This window comes from Aotus nancymaae, unplaced genomic scaffold, assembly GCF_030222135.1.
Source record: "Aotus nancymaae isolate 86718 unplaced genomic scaffold, 86718_ANA_hifiasm-v0.15.2.pri h1tg000089l, whole genome shotgun sequence".
NCBI lineage: Eukaryota > Metazoa > Chordata > Mammalia > Primates > Aotidae > Aotus > Aotus nancymaae.
In genome coordinates this window covers 13,512,417-13,530,826 of record NW_026988504.1, presented here as the reverse complement: position 1 = coordinate 13,530,826, position 18,410 = coordinate 13,512,417, and the positions used below count along the sequence as shown (strand labels likewise).

Genomic DNA, 18,410 nt, shown 5'->3' with positions numbered 1-18,410 from the left:
TTTTTTAAATTTATGATTCAGCCAATTTATGGATGAAAGGTATTTTGTGTACACATATGTGGTTGTGTATATATATTAGCTGTTGAACATATTGTTGGTTCTACAGGAAAATGAATTGCAGGCTGACTTTCAAGATACAATCCATTTGCCAGCTGTGGACTCTGCACACCTATGCAGAGTAAGTAAGAGCAGTAATGACAGTGGCAAAATGCACCAGACAAGTTGTGATTAGAACTCTTCCATGAAGAAGGGAATCTGGGGCTATTTAAGAGCAATGCAGCTGACCACATAAAATGCAAATTGAAGCAAGCTCTAGGTGGCTGTTCAGGCCCTGCCTGGTCTGAGCCAGTTTACGTAAAGCTCCAGTAGCTATCCTAGGGCCTGGCTCCATGAGTGTTGAGGAAAGTGAACTAGATTGTCATATATATGTCTCCTGGTTAAATTAGACTTAGGAAAACATGCTGGTTTGAGGAGGTGCTGAGCTTGTGTGTATCTGATAGGAGGGAAGTGACAACATGGATTATCCCAGAAGGTTAGTAAAAGAGTTAAAAGTCCTTAGTAAAAGAGTTAAAAGCACCTGTGTTCATGGATCAGCAATGCCTTCCTCTTAGGGGCAGAAGCTAATATGGAGATAAGATTGCCTTGACTAGTTCTCAAGAATGTCAGTAAAGGGGATCAACTTAGGTGAATTAATGTTAGTCCCACAGCCTATTCATATTTAAGAGTTGATTTGCTGGTTTGCAGCTGAAATAAGATGTTTTTCTTCCCTCTAATGCATCCCTTTCTGCATATGGTCCTGGCTTCCTAGCATTCTAAATACAGTTCCTATAGTTTTCATTAGCAGTCATCAAATCTAGCTGAATCTTCTTTCAAAGTGCCCCTTTTGCCTTTCACTACTGACCTGACCTATCTCTAACCTCTCAGTTTCAACCCACCTTGATTGCTGGGGGCAAATTTACTTTCTTAAAACAATGCTTGGATTAGGTTACACCCTGTTTCCAGATCCTTTCACCTCCCTGCAAGTACCTATAGAATAAAGCCCAAACCTCTAGCCTGCCTTTTAAGGCCCTTCGGAGTCCTCATCTGTAAATTTCCCCCGCCCCCACCACTCTTGCACACAAGGCAACAAAGTCTCCTTGGCATCCTCTGAGAGGTTGTCCTCATTTCTGCCACATGCTTTGTCCACACCTCCCTGAATTCCTCAATTCCTCCCTCTCTATCTTAAAAGAACATTTCTGAGTCTGTCTACTCCATGAAGTAGAAGTCTGAGCTCATTTTTGCCCACACCCTGCTCACTCCTCTCCATTCCTTGCAGTGAATTATTCTCAGAATCTCTGGCTTCCTTGTGAAAGAGGTGATGCTGTCTTCCATCAGGTGTGAGCAGTACATAATGAACGAACACCCCAGGGCCCTAGACAGGTGCCTGGCACATCCTGGACACTTAACAAATATCTGTTAATTTTAATGAATAATTCAAGATATTTGACTTTATTCACTTTCCACTCACTTTCCCCCTAGGCCAAGGACTTTCCTCCCAGGTGAGATAAAAGCATCTAGATACCTTAACTTTGATAAACTTTGATAAACTTAGCTCTGACATATAAAAAGCAGAACTTCCTCTGTAACCCTGTGAGAAATGAGAAGCCTCCAATCTTCTTCCCCAGACCTACCCCCTACTGAGTTTCGAGTTCCTTGGAAATAACTGACCTAGATCGTTTCTGACAAAATAAAACTTTGCATCTTCTCTACAGAGCAAAGGTAACCTTACCTCCAGCTAGCCAAATCATCCACAAATTTTCATGCCAGAAAAAATGTTTTTAAAAATGGAGGTGTGGCTGGGCGTGGTGACTCACGCCTGTATTTCCAGCACTTCGTGAGGCCGAGGCAGGCTGATCATCTGAGGTCACGAGTTCGAGGCAAGCCTGGCCAACATGGTGAAAATACAAAAAAATAACCCGAGCATGGTGGCACACACCTGTAATCCCAGCTACTCTGGAGGCTAAGGCAGGAGAATTGCTTGAACCCGGGAGGTGGAGGTTGCAGTGAGCCGAGATTGCACCATTGCACTTCAGCCTGGGCAACAGAGCAAGACTCTGTCTCAAAAAAAAAAAAAAAAAAAAAAAAAAAGGCGTGAGGGTAAAATATCTACGGGCAAGAACAGCACAACAGGTGCTGAGCTGCAAAATCAACACGCTAAACTCCCAAACAGACCTTCAAGACAAGCCAAAAGCTCTTTAGCTAATCTAATGTTCTTTAGCTGTTGTTTCAGGGACTTTTCGAGAACAAAACTGCCGCCCCTTCTTGGCCTTGCCGCTTTTTACCCATCTCTCTACTGAGTGTATGTCTGGCTTGCTTATCTGGGCGCAATCTTTGTGGCACCCAGTTATCTCGCTCAGCCACCGGGCGACCACGTTTCCTTAAATCAGAGCCCCGTGGACTCCGCCTGAGAACTACATTACCCAGCGGCCTCCGCGCCCTTCGCAGGAAGGACGTCTGCGCACTAAGATACTCAGTTCCAAGTTTGGAGCTTTTAGCTGCCAGCCCTGGCCCATCATGTAGCTGCAGCACAGCCTTCCCTAACGTTGCAACTAGGGGAAAAATCACTTTCCAGTCTGTTTTGCAAGGTGTGCATTTCCATCTTGATTCCCTGAAAGTCCATCTGCTGCATCGGTCAAGAGAAACTCCACTTGCATGAAGATTGCACGCCTGCAGCTTGCATCTTTGTTGCAAAACTAGCTACAGAAGAGAAGCAAGGCAAAGTCTTTTGTGCTCCCCTCCCCCATCAAAGGAAAGGGGAAAATGTCTCAGTCGAAAGGTAAGAGGCTATTTGCATTAGTTGCAAAAATGCAAAGGGTTGTGCATGCATTTATGAATGCATGGATGCAATTTTCGCCTGGCGATTGCATTTTTAAGTTTGAGGTTTTCCACAGCTCAGTTGCATTTCCTGTTTAGTATGTGTCTTTTTTTGCAGACACAGAGAGTTCCTGTAAGGCAGGGCTTGCAGTTCAGCTGTGCATTGACGTTATTTGCATTCTTCTGCTAGGATTACTGAGCTCTTTTTGCCTTTTGCACAGTCAGGAGAGACAGAGCAGGTTGGTAGCGTCTAAATGTGCAAGGCTTTATGTAATTGTAAAATTCTGTACTATGCACACATATTATAAGTAATTTTGTATGCAACAGGAATAGAAACTTTTAAAAACTCTATAGGTGAAGATGAAAGGTAAAACTTGAGTTAAACTACTAGGAAATTAATGTAATCTTATATTCTTTGGGGAATAGACCGTTGCGGTGCTAGTATTTAGCTAAATTTCCATTGATATCGCTTTGAACATTAGGCAACTTTTGATTTTTAAAGGAAGTAAAGGTGAAGGGTGAATAACAGCATATCACAAAAAAAGCAGAGAAGTCTTGCTCTTCTGAGATTTTACACTTTGCACCAATTGCTTATTGGCTCGCAAAATTTAGAGGCAGCAGAGAAAACCTAATGTTTTATGTCTACCCATTTGGGAGATGCTTTGCATCTTGGGGGAAAATACTGGGGTTAAAACTGTACTTTTAAGCTTTATAGCCACGTGAAGGGACTGCACTGTTTCATTGACAACCATAATGAAATATTTTAAATGTGTAACTGCATATATTTAGTCAGCTATAATAGGTCAAGTTCAGTTTATGGTTGTTTTCTTTATGTTATTTTCTTTATTTTTGTTTTTAAACACAGTTGTATTTTGCAGGCTTAATGTCCCCTTAGGAAGGAGATTTAAAAAATTCCTGATATGACATCAAAGAGCAGACTAGGTGCTGTCAGGTGCCTCTGGGATCCCAAATCACTTGTTTCAAAACAATTGTTTCTTTACCGTAGTGAAAGCACATGCCATATGAGAAAGTATGGAATGATGAAGAGAGGAGTTAAATACATTAGGCTATCTGGGGCACTATTTGAGCAAGACCTGGTGAAATTAAGATGTCTAATAAGCTTTTTGCCACTTTTTTGGGAGGGTGTATGGGGAGTTGTTGCACCACTTTTTAATTCTACCTGATGGGAGTTATATATCTCAGCAGCCCAAGAAGGAAGTAATGGTCTCAAGCATTCAAAGTAGTACTCTGCTTTTCTTTGAGTATTAGGGAGGAATGGAAATCTGAAAAGTTAAGTGTGCTGAAGAACCTAGGAATTGGCATATCAGGTGGAGATGTTCCTTAAATAGGGAAAACTTAATATTGGGTAAAGAAGTAACAGTTTAGAAGAGGCAGTCATGCTTTGGTGTATTAAAGAGATGGCATTTAGTTACTTTGTATTTGGTAAACATTTGCTCATTCATTCAATTCAGTTTAATATATGAGTAAATATATTGTAATATGCATGTATATACATATGTATGTGTGCATATATCTGCATGTGTATGTATGTATTGTGTGTGTATGTGTACACATGATTTGGGGACACACAAAAATATTTAAAATGAAGTTTTTCCTTGAGGTTGGTGAAAACAGAATGTAAAGAAATCATTATAATACAAGATATAAAAACAAGATAATAGGACAGATATTGAAGAGAAATGGTGCTATTGGAGTTTTAAAATGGAAGTAATTTATCTATTTGGGGGATAGTCAGGAAGGTTTATGAAGAAGTTGGTGTTTACTGTGATCTTATTTTTGAACTTTGGCGTCTAAACTAAATCAGGCTCATTTTTGCATGATTTTGGATTCACTATGAACATAGCTCCCTCTTAGTAGAGCCAGTTTTTGAGTTGAGAAGCTAAAGGAGATATTAGCCCTGCACTCTTCCCTATGAATGTGTTTACAATGGATCAGGTACTGGTGGTCCTTCAAATTGATTCCTGTTTACCCAGATGAGTTTTCTTAATTGAATTCTGCTTGGAAAGTACATATGGAATGAACATGGGGTTCTTGTCCAAAAGGAAAATTATTTGTAGAAAGAAGTGGGTGATCATTTTGGAAATAGCAAAAGAGCCACCTTGGCCTGGACTTTAAATGTAGAATTGGCCTTATTCAGCTACGCTATTCTCAAATGGCCAAAATACTTTTTGCAGCACCAAACTTGTTTTTAATATTCTAAACAAAGAAATGGAAGGAAAAGTGAAAAGTGGATACGATCTCATCATATTGAAGAACTTAACAACATGTTCAATTCAAGGACCTTTACGAACTTTCTGGATCACTATAATTCGGTTTAACAGACCTCTAATTTAAGGCACAGCAGAGGCAAAAGAATTACAGACTCCCTGGTAGAACTGGGTTACTTCTCTACAGCCTTACCAACAGTGAGATTCCGAGAAAGAATTTCTTAAAAAGAAATTTTGTTTTCCACAGTTGTAACTTTAGGTGGTATGCTTTTCAGCTTGTTTATATTAGCTGTCGGGGGTTGAGCTGACATTTTTCAAATATTAAAGCAATAGAATGCCTTTTGAGGAAATCTGAAATGTAATTTAACAGGAAGGGCACCCAGAAAGTGCAGGAATTCCTGCACACTACAGGAAGACAAGCTACAGGAAAAATGTGTCATCTACACTACCCGGGAGAGAAAAACTATTGTTATCAGCCATAATGATCTTCTGAGGGAGAGAAAGAGGGAGGTAGGGATACTGGCACCTCCCAGTTCACCTGAAAATATACAAAAAGTTTGGCCCTGTTAAAAATACACTTTTCTCACTTCTCCTCCTATTCACCTTTAAAAGATATTAGTTTATTTTAGTTTTAGAAAGCAGTAAGTAAATCATGTAAGAAATGCCTATGAGGCACGATTCAGAAGCATAGAGCAGAGTGATAGGAAAGGTCTTAACTCTACTGGGGATCTTTGCTTCTGTAATTCATTCCACCCTGGGAAATGAAATGTGTAAATTTCTCATTCTGTATAAATTCCTTTGTTAGATTGTACCAGACGGACTTGTCATGCTTAGCTTGTAATCTGAGCCAGTATGTTTTATAACCCCGTACATCTCAGGACACAAAATCAGAATAGGTACCTTGGGTTTCCTGAGCTTGTTTTGTATTAGTATTGCATTCAGTTCTTTAGACCATGCAGCATGTTAACTGTAGGGGGCTTCAGGGGTCTCTGGGTGGTAAATTTAATGTTGGAGAAAAGAGTTGAGATTCTCTTGTCTTTGTTTGTCACGGATTAGTGTTGTTTTAATGACTCCCCAGTATTTTAAAATCTGAAAGATCTACAAGGAATATTTTTTAAACTTAGAAGAAATTTCATAAATAACACTTGTTCATTATAGAAACATTTCATAGAAAAAGAAAAATAAGAATTGCTAGTTACTGTAGTCTACATTTTGGCATTTATTCTTTTGGACTTTTTTTCCTATATATGTGTATGACGCATCCAAAATGTGTGCAAAACTAAGTCTATTTCGTTACCTCTTGTTTCACTTACCAATATATGGCAAAATATTCCCAAGTTTATATATTTCTGCATTCATAGTATCCTCTTCCATTGTATTTATTTAAATAGTATCTTAATGTTTATTAACTTTCACTATTATGAATATTTCCAAGACAATCATCCTAGTTCATACATTATCATTATAGCCTTAGATTAAATTCCAGGGAGCAAAACCATAGGCAATGGATGCCCAGTTCTTTTTCACTCTCCAGTCTCTTTTCTTCCTTCTGAAAATAGCTTTATATTATTGCAAAAAAAAAAAAAAAAATGACATATACTAATCAAAAAATTCAAACCAAAGAGAAATTCATAATAAGAACATAAAATTCACTCTAAGTCATACCACCCAGAGCTAATTACTGTTAGTTTTTTGGGTATTATTTCCACATTTGTACGTACTTGTTACGTTACACACTATATACGATATTTTGTAACTTTCTTACACTCTACCATATATCTTGGATATCTTTCCATAGTAGTACACATAATGTTACCTGTTTTTTAACAACAGTATATATTAATTTGTAAGAATGTAGCCATTTACTTAATGTCACATTGAGTTTTCAAATAGTTTTCTTTTTTTTTTTTGCTTAGCTATAAACAGTACTGCAAAGAATACTGTTTATACTTTGAACATACATCTTTACACATTTGCCCAATTATTTCTTTAGGATGATTCCTAGAAGTAGAAGTCCTAGGTCAAAGATATATTGCTAAATTGTCCTCCATAGAGGTAACACTAATTCTCATTTCTACCAATAATATTTAGAAGTGCCCATTTTCTCCTTTCAAGCATTATGGTAAATATTGCCAAGTAAATTGCTCTTCAGGAAGATGGTACCTTTCTTCATCCTGGGTATAACAATTTGAAAAAATCTTTGGCAGTTTGATGAAAGCTGTTAAGATTCTACTCTAGTATTATTAGTGATAAGGCAATTGCATATTTCACTTTTTTGACTTTTGTGTTTCATGTGCCCAAATTTCTTTTTTTCTCATCAAATATATACTTTAAGTTTTAATTTGGGTGGCTGGGCATGGTGGCTCACGCCTGTAATCCCAGCACTTTGGGAGTCCGAGGCCAGTGGATCACCCAAGGTCAGGAGTTCGAGACCAGCCTGGCCAACATGATGAAATGCTGTCTTCACTAAAAATACAAAAATTAGCCAGGCAGTGGTGCATGCCTGTAATCCCAGCTACTTGGGAGGCTGAGGCAGAAGAATTGGTTGAACCTGGGAGGTGGAGGTTGTAGTGAGCAGAGATCGTGCCACTTGTACTCCAGCCTGGGTGACAGAGCCAGACTCTGTCTCAAAAAAAAAAATTTCATTTTAGGATCAAATTATTTTCAAAGTTAGCCAGAAAATAACAATATTGTAGAGGTTAGGTAATCATGGATTGAAAGTTGGGTTCTGTGTATCTAAACAATCTAATTCCTTGATGAGTCTTAATTTTGATGTCTTAAGTTGCTATCACACATTTTATAAACTCATTTTGTTTATATAGTCTATAGCTCTCCAGACCTGTATGAAAATAGTAAGAAAAATGTAATGATCTGATTAAAATTACAGTCTGAGAAATAGCTTACTGTTGGGCATTCCTGCATTTTCAGTTATCTTTTCAGGCAAAATCAGCTTTTCTTTAGTTTTGTAAATAATTCTTACATAGAACCTGGTTGTGTTATATGCATTGTTGCAGAGAAATTTAATCTAATTTTTTAGGTTTATATGCAATGCCTAATCACAAAAAGTGGTTGACTGAAATTTCCTAGATTTTTAAAAAGAATTCACTCTAGAATCAATTTTCATGACCTCACAAGTAATATAAGTCAGTCAGACTTAACATATCCCTAACATAGCCTTAGTAAATGTACCTTTTAAATTAATTAATTAATTAATTTTGTAAATTTGCCTTTTTATGCATCCTGATATTAAGTGATAGAATTTAGAGCTATGAAAGTTTTATAGTCCAATCACCTAATTTTACAAATAAGCTAACTGTGGCCTTGGAAGTGAGTGTATTTCCTGAAGACATTAGAGGTAGAACCATAGATAGAAGTTAGATCTACAGATTCTCTATCTGTAAGTTCTTTTCACTAAACCACGCACAAACACTAGTAATACACATTTATAAACTATTTTTTCTTTGAATCTTTAGTATATTTCACATTTTTAGCTTTGCTTGTTTTTGTGGGGAGCAGGCTGGCAAGGGGCAGCTGATGGTGTAATCAGCAGGGGTTATTTTTCTGTGTCCAAGAAATGGTGATATGTGAATCATGATGGTGGGGTTTCTTACCAATTCTCCACCAAAGGATATTTTGAAAATGCTCTCATTTTGATTCCCAGTGCCTCATTTTACAGCTGCAAGTTTTTTTTTTTTTTTTTTGTTTTTTTTTACAGCTGCAAGTTTTAACCACTGTAATGGTTATTTGCCTTTTATGGACTGTCTCGTTTGAAAGCCCTTGCTGGGTAACTACACTTGTTCTTATATATCTTTACATCTCTGACTCTTTTAGCATTGTGCTTGTAAATAATAGGTGCTCAATAAATGTCTGACAAGGAAAGTATTTTTCACCAGGAGAGATAAACTCTCATTTACTCCTAAGTTTTATGAAAGATTTGGGGTAATTACATTGTAATGCAATTTTCTTCTTGTGCTTGTTTGCACTGATATTCCCATTATGTATTTGCTTAATTATTTGGAAGTTGCAAGAATAGCATGAAAAGCAAATTGCAATAACTGGCAATGTGTCATTTTTCCTACCTAGGCCTTCTGAACAGATTTGAAGGTTGCATGATTCTCTGCTAACATTTTTTTTTCAAAAACATGAGGAGCTAAGGTTAGTTGTCCAAAGAATCCCATCCGATAGGATTGAAGTGAATTTTTCCATACTGTGCTGGGTTGGTTTTTAAGTCTATGAGGCCTCTGAAGGGTTGTCAGAGACAATGTTTTTAACAGCCGGCTGCCCTCTAACAAAACAGGGAACTCCGCAAGGATCACCTCCCAGTGAAATGATTCTTCACTTCCTCCTTGACCACCTCCACTGCCTCTGCCCATCCCCTTCCTCCCTGGCTTGTTCCCCACTCTGTCTCTTTCGATGGTTTTCCTTCCCTGAGCTGGCCCATATGGTTCATTCAGTATGTAGTCCATAATTCTGAGTTGAGGAGGATATTCAGGTTATAATCCCCATACAATGAAGTCTATCAGAAATCATTGTAATTAAAAAAAAATTTTTTTAGATGGAGTTTTGCTGTGTCAGCCAGCTAGAGTGCAGTGGTGCAATCTTGGCTCACTGCAACCTCTGCCTCCTAGGTTCAAGCGATTCTCCTGCCTTAACCTCCCAAGTAGCTGGGATTATAGGCACCTGCCATCATGCTCGGCTAATTTTTGTATCTTTAATAGAGACTGGGCTTCACCATGTTGGCCAGGCTGGTCTCAAACTCCTGACTTCAGGTGATCCACCTGCCTTGGCCTCCCAAAGTTCTGGGATTACAGGCATAAGCCACCACGTGGGGCCAAATCATTCATAATTTAGTCAACGCATCTCTGAGTTGAAGCATTAAATAAGCATTTGAAGCATCCTTGTCATCTGTTTTATTTTCTGGTCTGTACATCCCTCCTTAAGTCAGATCCTTGAGATCAATCTTCTTTGTACAGACCATTAAACTCAGATGAAGCTGCTGATCACAATCCGTTCCTGCACCACTCCCAAGGCTGTTGTTGTCATCACTTACCCTAAACCAGTTACTTTTCAGGTAGTATGCTTTAGGATGTCCCATAAACACTATGGAGAAAGGTGATGTTATTATCCTTAATTTATGAGTGAAGAAATTAATTGTTGATAACTAACTTGCCCATGGCTGGATAGCCAGTCTGTGGCAGAGGTAGGATGGATGTCTGACTGGAGGGCCCGTGCTTCTAACCAGGGGTCAGCAAACTATAGCTCTTGGGCCAAATCTAGCCTCAGCTATTTTAAAGTACAGACCATGAGCAAAGATGGTTTTCCTTTTTTTGTTTGAGATGGAGTTTCGTTGCTCTTGTTGTCAAGGCTGGAGTGCAATGGTGCAATCTCAGCTCACTGCAGCCTCTCCCTCCTGGGTTCAAGTGATTCTCCTGCCTCAGCCTCTTGAGTAGCTGGGATTACAGGCATGCACCACCACATCCGCCGAATTTTGTATTTTAAGTAAAACGGGGTTTCTCCATGTTGGTCAGGCTGGTCTCTAACTCCTGACCTCAAGTGATCTGCCTGACTTGGCCTCCCAAAGTGTTGGGATTACAAGCGTGAGCTACCAGCTATTGGTTTTCCAATTTTTAAATGATTGAAAAAAAAAATCACAATCAATGTTTCGACACATGAAAATGATACAAAATTCAAATTCAGCATCCACAAATAAAGTTTTATTGGAACACAGCTATGGTCATTCATTTATATGTTTTCCATGGCTGCTCTTTGCTCTGCAGCTGTGGAGTTGAGTAGTTTTACTAAGCTCCTGTGTCCCACAAAGCCAGAAATATTTACTATCTGGTCCTTTTCAGAAAATGTTTGTTGAGCCTTTATGACTTTATTCAATTGAATAGTGGGGTCTCTTCACGACAGAGCTCCCAGAAAACATTCCTCTCTGGCTTTCATTGGAAGTTGTTAACCTAAATAATACTGGTCTGCTGCTCAGCCAGAGACCTCTTGGGCCCAGCCCACAGGAAATGTCTGAGTGGTGTCTCTCCTAGTTATAAGAATTGTAGGTCATTGCTCATTTCCTCTGAATTAAGTTACCCGTCTCCTTTTGCCCGTCCTGGGGTCTTTTCCCCTTAGTTGTGTTCTTCCTGTTTGCTTTATATTTCTTTCTTTTTTTCTTCCCTTCCATGAGAAGCTGTTTATTAATTCTTCCCCCAGTCTCTTCATTCTCCCTTATTGATCCCACATTTCATTTAGAAAGTATTAGCTTGGTGCAGAAGTAATAACGTTTTTTGCCATCGCTTTTAATGGCAAAACCTGCAATTACTTTGCACCAACCTAAGAAATAAAAAATAACTCTTATGCTACCACCATGCCTAGCTTGTTGATTATCATCATGACCCAGCTCAGAGGTTCCATAATTTCTTTTGTGTAAATACGGAAGCCTCCCTCCATGGTACCCAGAGAGGTTTCCAGTTATCATTTCCTGCAAAGTTTAGATCTGTTTTCTTACATTAACCTCCAACCCTGGGTGGGCAATTTTCTTTTGAGAATGAATATTCTTAGGCCAAGCACAGTGGCTCACATCTGTAATCCCAGCACTTTGGGAGGCCGAAGTGGGTGGATCATGAGGTCAAGAGATCAAGACCACCCTGGCCAACCAATACAAAAACTAGCTGGGCATGGTGACACGTGTCTGTAGTCCCAGCTACTCAGGAGGCTGAGGCAGGAGAATCACTTGAACCTGGGAGGCAGAGGTTGCAGTGAGCCAAGATCGTGCCGCTGCACTCCAGCCTGGCAACAGAGTGAGACTCCATCTCAAAAAAAAAAAAAAAAAAAAAGGGAAAATGTCTATTCTTTGTGCTTACAGAGTTGCTTAAATTGTGGGTATTGGGTGTATTTCGGAGAGAAGATTTTGATAGAGGGTCTGAAAATGAAGGGAGGTGAAAGCTACATGTAGACAGAGGAGCTTTGGTAGAATGAGCCCAGATTTGTTCACCATATCCAGAATGATGTAAATTTAAGTCACGTACAAAGAAGTGCTAATTTCTACCATCCCAGATGGTATCACTGCTGTGATTCTTTCTGTGCTCCAGATATTGTGCTTAGTGATGAATGTAAATTATATCATTTACTCTCACTATGGATCAGTGAGGTGATGTCCCATTTTGTAGATCAGCAAACTGAGGCCAGAGAGGTTAAGAACTTGCCTCAGTTACCAAACAGGTAGTGGCAGAGCACAGGCTTTCATCAAGGTCTGTCTGACCTCGGAATCTGAGCTCCTGGTTACTCCACTTGAGCTGTCACTTCAAAATAAAGATTTGAAATCCACAAAACACATGCTCAAAGAAAGAAAAACAAATGTATTCTGTAGGAATTTGGATATATTTGGGCATACTAGGGCCAATTATGGTAATTAAGGGCTGACCTATGTCTATCTATTTATAGGTTCTTTGTGACATGTCCCTTTATATGTCTTTTGATCACAGAATGCAGAGTCTGACTTATTTTGACTCTTAAGGTTGAATTCCAAGTAGAAACTGTTCATTGGTTGAAGGAGGCTGATTACAATTGGCCCAGTGATAGTTACTGGTCTGTATATACAGGAATGTTACGTTAAAATGTAGGTAACAAATATTGCTTCCATTTGCTATCCTGTAGGTTGTATCACATAGAAACTAAGCAGACTCAAGCCTTGTGTGTTTCCTTATACATCTAAGTTAAATTGTTCTTGTATCGTAACAAGAAAATGGCCAGTGTGGCAGCATACTTAGGTATGGGAATACTGTAACCCCTTTTTGGCTTAGTGAGTTATTTTTTTCCTGGTTGTTTCTATGTAAATGTAACAAGTGCAGTTTCCTTGAAATGATAAATGAACTCACATCTTCAATGTTTTCCTCTTGTACTGGACAGAGTAGAGGAAACTGGAATTGCCTGTTTTTGTGGCAGAGGATGTAGATGGGGATGGAAATGAACTTCCTTTTAAACCAATGAATTCTTTCTCGGCATTCTCTCTAGCCAAAGTAGAGCAGCCATACCTGTGCCTCAGTTGTCTTCCATGATCCCATGCCAAAGCTTTGGAAATAGATGGTCTGATTGTTGAGTGCCAACTTATTTATCCTCTACCTTTATTGTCCCTCCTCCAATCCCAAATGGGATGAGAGGAATTCGCCGTAAGTATAAGGCTAGAATCTGAAGAATCAGTGGGAACAGAATAGTAAACAGTATGGAAATTATTTTGAAGTAAATGCAGAGATAACCTTTTTGTGATATTTGTAAACCTTGCAAGGCAGACTTCGCAGTTTTTTTACTTCTTCCTAAACACCTTTGCCATTTGAAAAAAAAAAAAATCAAAAACTCTGGATATACCTAAAAAGAGAACTTGGATAAGGAGTTTGTTTAGATCAATTCAACAAAGTGTTTTTTTTTGTTTGTTTTTGTTTGTTTATTTATTTTGATTCAGGGTCTTGCTATGTGGCCCAGTCTGGTCTCAACTTCTGGGCTCAAACATCCTCCTGTTTAGCTGAGATTACAGACAGTGCCACTGCCTGGCTTAACTAATACATTTTTGATCAATTTTTATGTTTAAGACATGATGCTGGGTGGAAATAGACAGAAATGCATTTGACTTTACTCTCCACTGATTAGCCAGGTGGCCTTGGAAAACCTACTTAGCCTCTAGCTTCAGTTTCCTCACCTTCTAAATAAAAAGACTGACACTCATTCAAGAGATCTTTATGAAGATTAAGCAAGGTCATATATGTAATACGCTTTGGCCAGTGCTTGGCATTCGTTGATTCAACAAATATTTATTGAGTGCACTTTATGTTTGAGGTACTTTGCTATAGTACTCTCTCTATAAACATACGTTTGCTTCACTTTTCCTTTCCTTCCAGCCCTTAAGGAGGTTATTGTCTAGGAGGAGGTAAGAAAAGTACAGAAATGTATAGAATCTAAACTGGAATCCTAGATTAGCTTAAAAGAGGTGCTATGAGTTGGGAAGTCCTATGAATCAGAGAGTGATCAGGAAAGTGTTGACAGTAGGTGTGGAGGTATCAATGTGATTTTTAGAATCAATGAGGAAATTAGATCCAACGTAAGTACGGGAAGAACTCTTGACTTCTAGTATCTGGTGGCGCAATAGAACAATAAAATAGAGCAGTTCTTTAGAAGGATAAAAAAGAAAGGAAAGAAAGAAAGAAAGAAAGAAAGAAAGAAAGAGAGAGAGAGAGAGAAAGAAAGAAAGAAAGAAAGAAAGAAAGAAAGAAAGAAAGAAAGAAAGAAAGAAAGAAAGAAAATGCCCCAGCAAAATATCTGAAGCTTAAGAGATCTTACTTGTGTTTTTAAGGATTTCCTTTTTCTTACCAAGATTAATACTGTAGCTATTGCTTGTGATTGCAATAGGTGAATAAATGGAATATATCATATCTCATACTTTTAGGTGTTTTTTGGATTGTGGAAACTCCAGGAAATCTAGGGGTTAATAGTTAAACAAGTATATCATATCAACCAGGTTTATAGACACACTGTAATTATATAAGCAAGCTGTTGGTTCAATAATCAGTGTCTAGCTGGGTCAGGGAATATTTTCCAGAGCTTGGCCACAGCTGTAATTTTCATTTTTTATAACCTGCTAACATGCCAACCTGCCTTTTCCATTTCTTTTTGCTTTTCTGAAATCATCTGAAATCAGTGTAGGAGAAGGAAACCTGTTCAATGTACTTTTGAATTCTCATTTTATTTACCTCAAGTAAAATAGTGTTCTGGAAAGTTCTTTCTATTACCAAATTCACTTTCTCAAGCGTGATATTGGATATTAGCAAGGGAGTTCATAATTTATTTTCTATTTTTTATTTCAGAAAAATACAATTCTAAAAGATAAAAAGATAAACATAAAAATAAAAGAAATATTACAAATATAGTATAAAAGATAAATATATTTGATACAATTGATAGATTAAATACATTTTTTCTTTTATTATTTTGGTTTCAAAAACAGAATGACCTATAGCTCTGGGGCTCACAGTGGGCTGTTTCTCTGTGAACCTAGCACTTAGTCACCTTCTTTCCCTCAATAACTCCATTCAAACAGAGTCAGTACAGTGTGAAGTAGGTGAACTGAGTCACCCCTAGTCAGATCCATGCAAGCCACAGGGCCGTTTTGACCTCATCTTGCTGTGCGGTTAAAGACAACATATGACCCAGCCAGGTAGAAGACCTGCCAGCCATATCATCTCATTCCAGTGGCCTGCAAAGTCTCCTTGCTTAGGACTTTGTTTCTGAATGAGCCTCCATTTTGTAAGGAAAGTAGAGGAAAAAAAATGCAGATTTAATTCTGAAGTTGGTTTAAGAATGAGATTGAGAAATGTTGATATATTTGGTCTAGAATAATTGTTTTCCATCCCTAGTTTCATTCTTTCTTTTTGATATAACCTTCTCTAAGGACAGGATAGGTAGGCAGTGTTGAGCAAGACATGGGAGGTGGAGGACTAGCTGTTTCTTGGTTGCATTTAAGAGGCATTATGGAACAACTAAATAAATTATCTGTACCTTGCTCTGTGCTAGGTTAATACAAAAATGAATAGAATCCTTTTATTACCCTCAAGAAGCTCATATTCTGGTGGGATGTATATGTTTGCTAGAGCTACTGTAACAAAGTACCACAAATTGGGTAGCCTAAGTCACAGAAATTTATTGTATTGCAGTTCTGGAGGCCAGAAGCCCAAGATCAAGATGGTGGCAGAGTTGGTTCCTTCTGAAGGCCATAAGGGGAAAACTTGTTCTGTGCTTCTTCCCTAGCTTCTGGTGTTTGCTGGCAATCTCTGCGTTTCTTCCCTTGTATACTCATAGACCAGACTTTGCCTTCATGTTCACATGGCATTCTGCCTGTCTGTGTGTCTGTATCCAAAATTCCCCTTTTTATAAGGAAGCCAGTCATATTAAAGTCGGGGCTCACCCTACTCCAGAATGACATCATCTGTCATCAAGTAAGGTCCATTCAGAGATGCTGATGGCTAGGACTTCAATATATTAATTTTAGGAGATCATAGTTCGACCTGTAACATGGCAGACAAACATAGTCAGCAAACTGATGCTACTGTGTGTGAAGTGCATGTGAGTTCTGGTGTAAGATGCGGGTAGGACACCGAGGAAGGTGGGTGCATAACTCAGCCTGGGAAGATCGGGAAAGTCTGTTGGTAGAGGAAGGACCTTAACTTGGTATAGCAGAACTTGCAGTGTGTTGTCAAGAGAATAAGGAAGTAAAACAAGAGACTTCCCATCTGGTCCTTGAATAGACAGACTACCTGCCCTTTCTTCTGTTTTTTTTTTTTTTTTTTAATTTGATTTTTAATGACAGACTGGATGCTTCTAAAGAGAACACACACACACACACACACACACACACACACACACACACACACAAACAACACATGCTGTTGCTTTATTGATTACCAAAAGGGAATTTGTGTTTAGTGGTAATGAGACCTATGCAACACTCTCTGTGATTGTCACAGGTACCTTTGACGTATAGATGCAGGGACAGGACTTGGTGGTTGGAAGAAAGGATGATCCTTCCCATTGTAACAAATGGTTCTAGTCCTATCGGGACAAAGCTTCAGAGGGAGAGAGTGGGCTGGGCTGGTGGCTCATGCTTGTAACCCCAGTGAGGCTGGAGGCTGAGACAGAAGGATCATTTGAGGCTAGGAGTTTTGAGACCAGCTTGGACAACATAGTGAGACTCTGTCTCTACAAAAAGTGAAAAAAAAAAATTGCCAGGCATGGTGGTGTGTGCCTGTAGTACTAGATGCTTGGGAGGCTGAGGCAGGAGTATCACTTGAGCCCAGGAGTTCAAGTTTGCAGTGAGCATTCCACTGCACTCCAGTCTGGGCAATAGGGTAAGACCTTGCCTCTAAAGAGACAGAGACAGCGACAGAAAGAGAGAGAGAGAGAGAGGAACAAAGCTATGGCTAAGCTTATTTTTAGAGAAGGCCTGTAAGTCTTAAAAAAAAAAAGGTATTCACATGTTACCAAGCTCTTGCAATATTGATTATTAACAGAGATCTTTTCAATGATATGTATATTTCCTAGAGGCTAATATGCAGCTTTGTTTTCTTTATGTGATCTGGGTATCTTTAGCATAACATTATGAGTAAAGTATCAGGAGCTGCTTCAGTAAGAAAGGACAACAAGGAAAGAAATTGTTAAGCATGTTATGTGAGGTGGTTGGGGGTAAGGTTAGTGGAAAGGAACTTTTTCAGCTGAGAACAGATGTCCATCATCCATCAGATTGTCCTGCTGGGGTGTTGATGGCAGTAGGCTTTAAGTGTGGGGTTCAGGTGGGCAACCCAGAGAAAGTCACAGGAAGGTGAGGCTGGGGCCAGGGTATCCCTTGGAGCTGGGTGGAGGGGGATAGTCTTGGGACAGGTGATCTGAATAACAACAGAACAAGTGAGCACCAGAGGCTCAGCAGAAAGTCAAGAATTAGATGAATCAACGTGGAAGGTGAAGGAAGAAATAATAAAATAGGCTGGGCACAGTGGCTCATGCCTGTAATCCCAGCATTTTGGGAGCCTGAGGCGGGTGGATCACTTGAGGTCAGGAGTTCAAGACCAGCCTGGCCACCATGGTGAAATCCTGTATCTACTAAAAATACAACAACAACAACAACAACAACAACAACAACAACAACAAAAATGGGGCCGGGCATGGTGGCTAATGCCTGTAATCCCAGCACTTTGGTAGGCCGAGGTGGGCGGATTACCCGAGGTCAGGAGTTTGAGACCAGCCTGGCCAACATGGTGAAACCCTGTCTCTTTAAAAAATAATAGTAATAATAATAATAAAATAGGCCAACTGGAAACCAGGATTCAGAGAGTGAAAAAATTCAAGAAACTAAGCTGCAGAATCCAGCAATCATGTAAGTTTTTATTCCATATTAGTTCTGCCTGTAGGAAATGAGTATACATCTCTATTTTTTTCAGTTTCAGCAGCAATCTTTGTTCATCCAGCTATTATGTGAAGATTCATTCATAAGAAGCCTAGGTAGGTAGGGTGTAGAGGGACACACAGAAAAAGAGCAACAGAAACTAGTTTGGGGCTTGTTTAAAACAAGCCCAGACTTATCTTCTATGCTGAGTACCTGTACACAGCTCTCTAAGTGGGACCAATGGAGTCAGAGGAAAACAGGAAGCAGTGAATCAGCTGGATTGTCAAGCCACTCCATTTAAGACAGAAATCAGCTACTGCTTTTCTCTCTCAGATTAGAGGGAGTGCACAGTCTAATGTGAACAAGCAACCCTAGACTTTTACATCCAAGGCAAAGCTGGTTAGAAGAAATGT

At 39.1% G+C, this 18,410-nt stretch overlaps 1 protein-coding gene across 1 annotated transcript in view; it reads left to right on the top strand.

Annotated features, from left to right (window-relative positions):
- The first annotated feature begins 2,502 nt into the window (after nucleotides 1-2,502).
- Nucleotides 2,503-18,410, top strand: part of MAP2K6 (mitogen-activated protein kinase kinase 6) — a 139,233-nt gene continuing 123,325 nt past the window's right edge. The window contains exon 1 of the mRNA XM_012453817.2: nucleotides 2,503-2,815. Coding sequence (XP_012309240.1) covers nucleotides 2,800-2,815 — 16 coding nt within the window. The 5' untranslated portion in view covers nucleotides 2,503-2,799. The remainder of the gene's footprint in view (nucleotides 2,816-18,410) is intronic.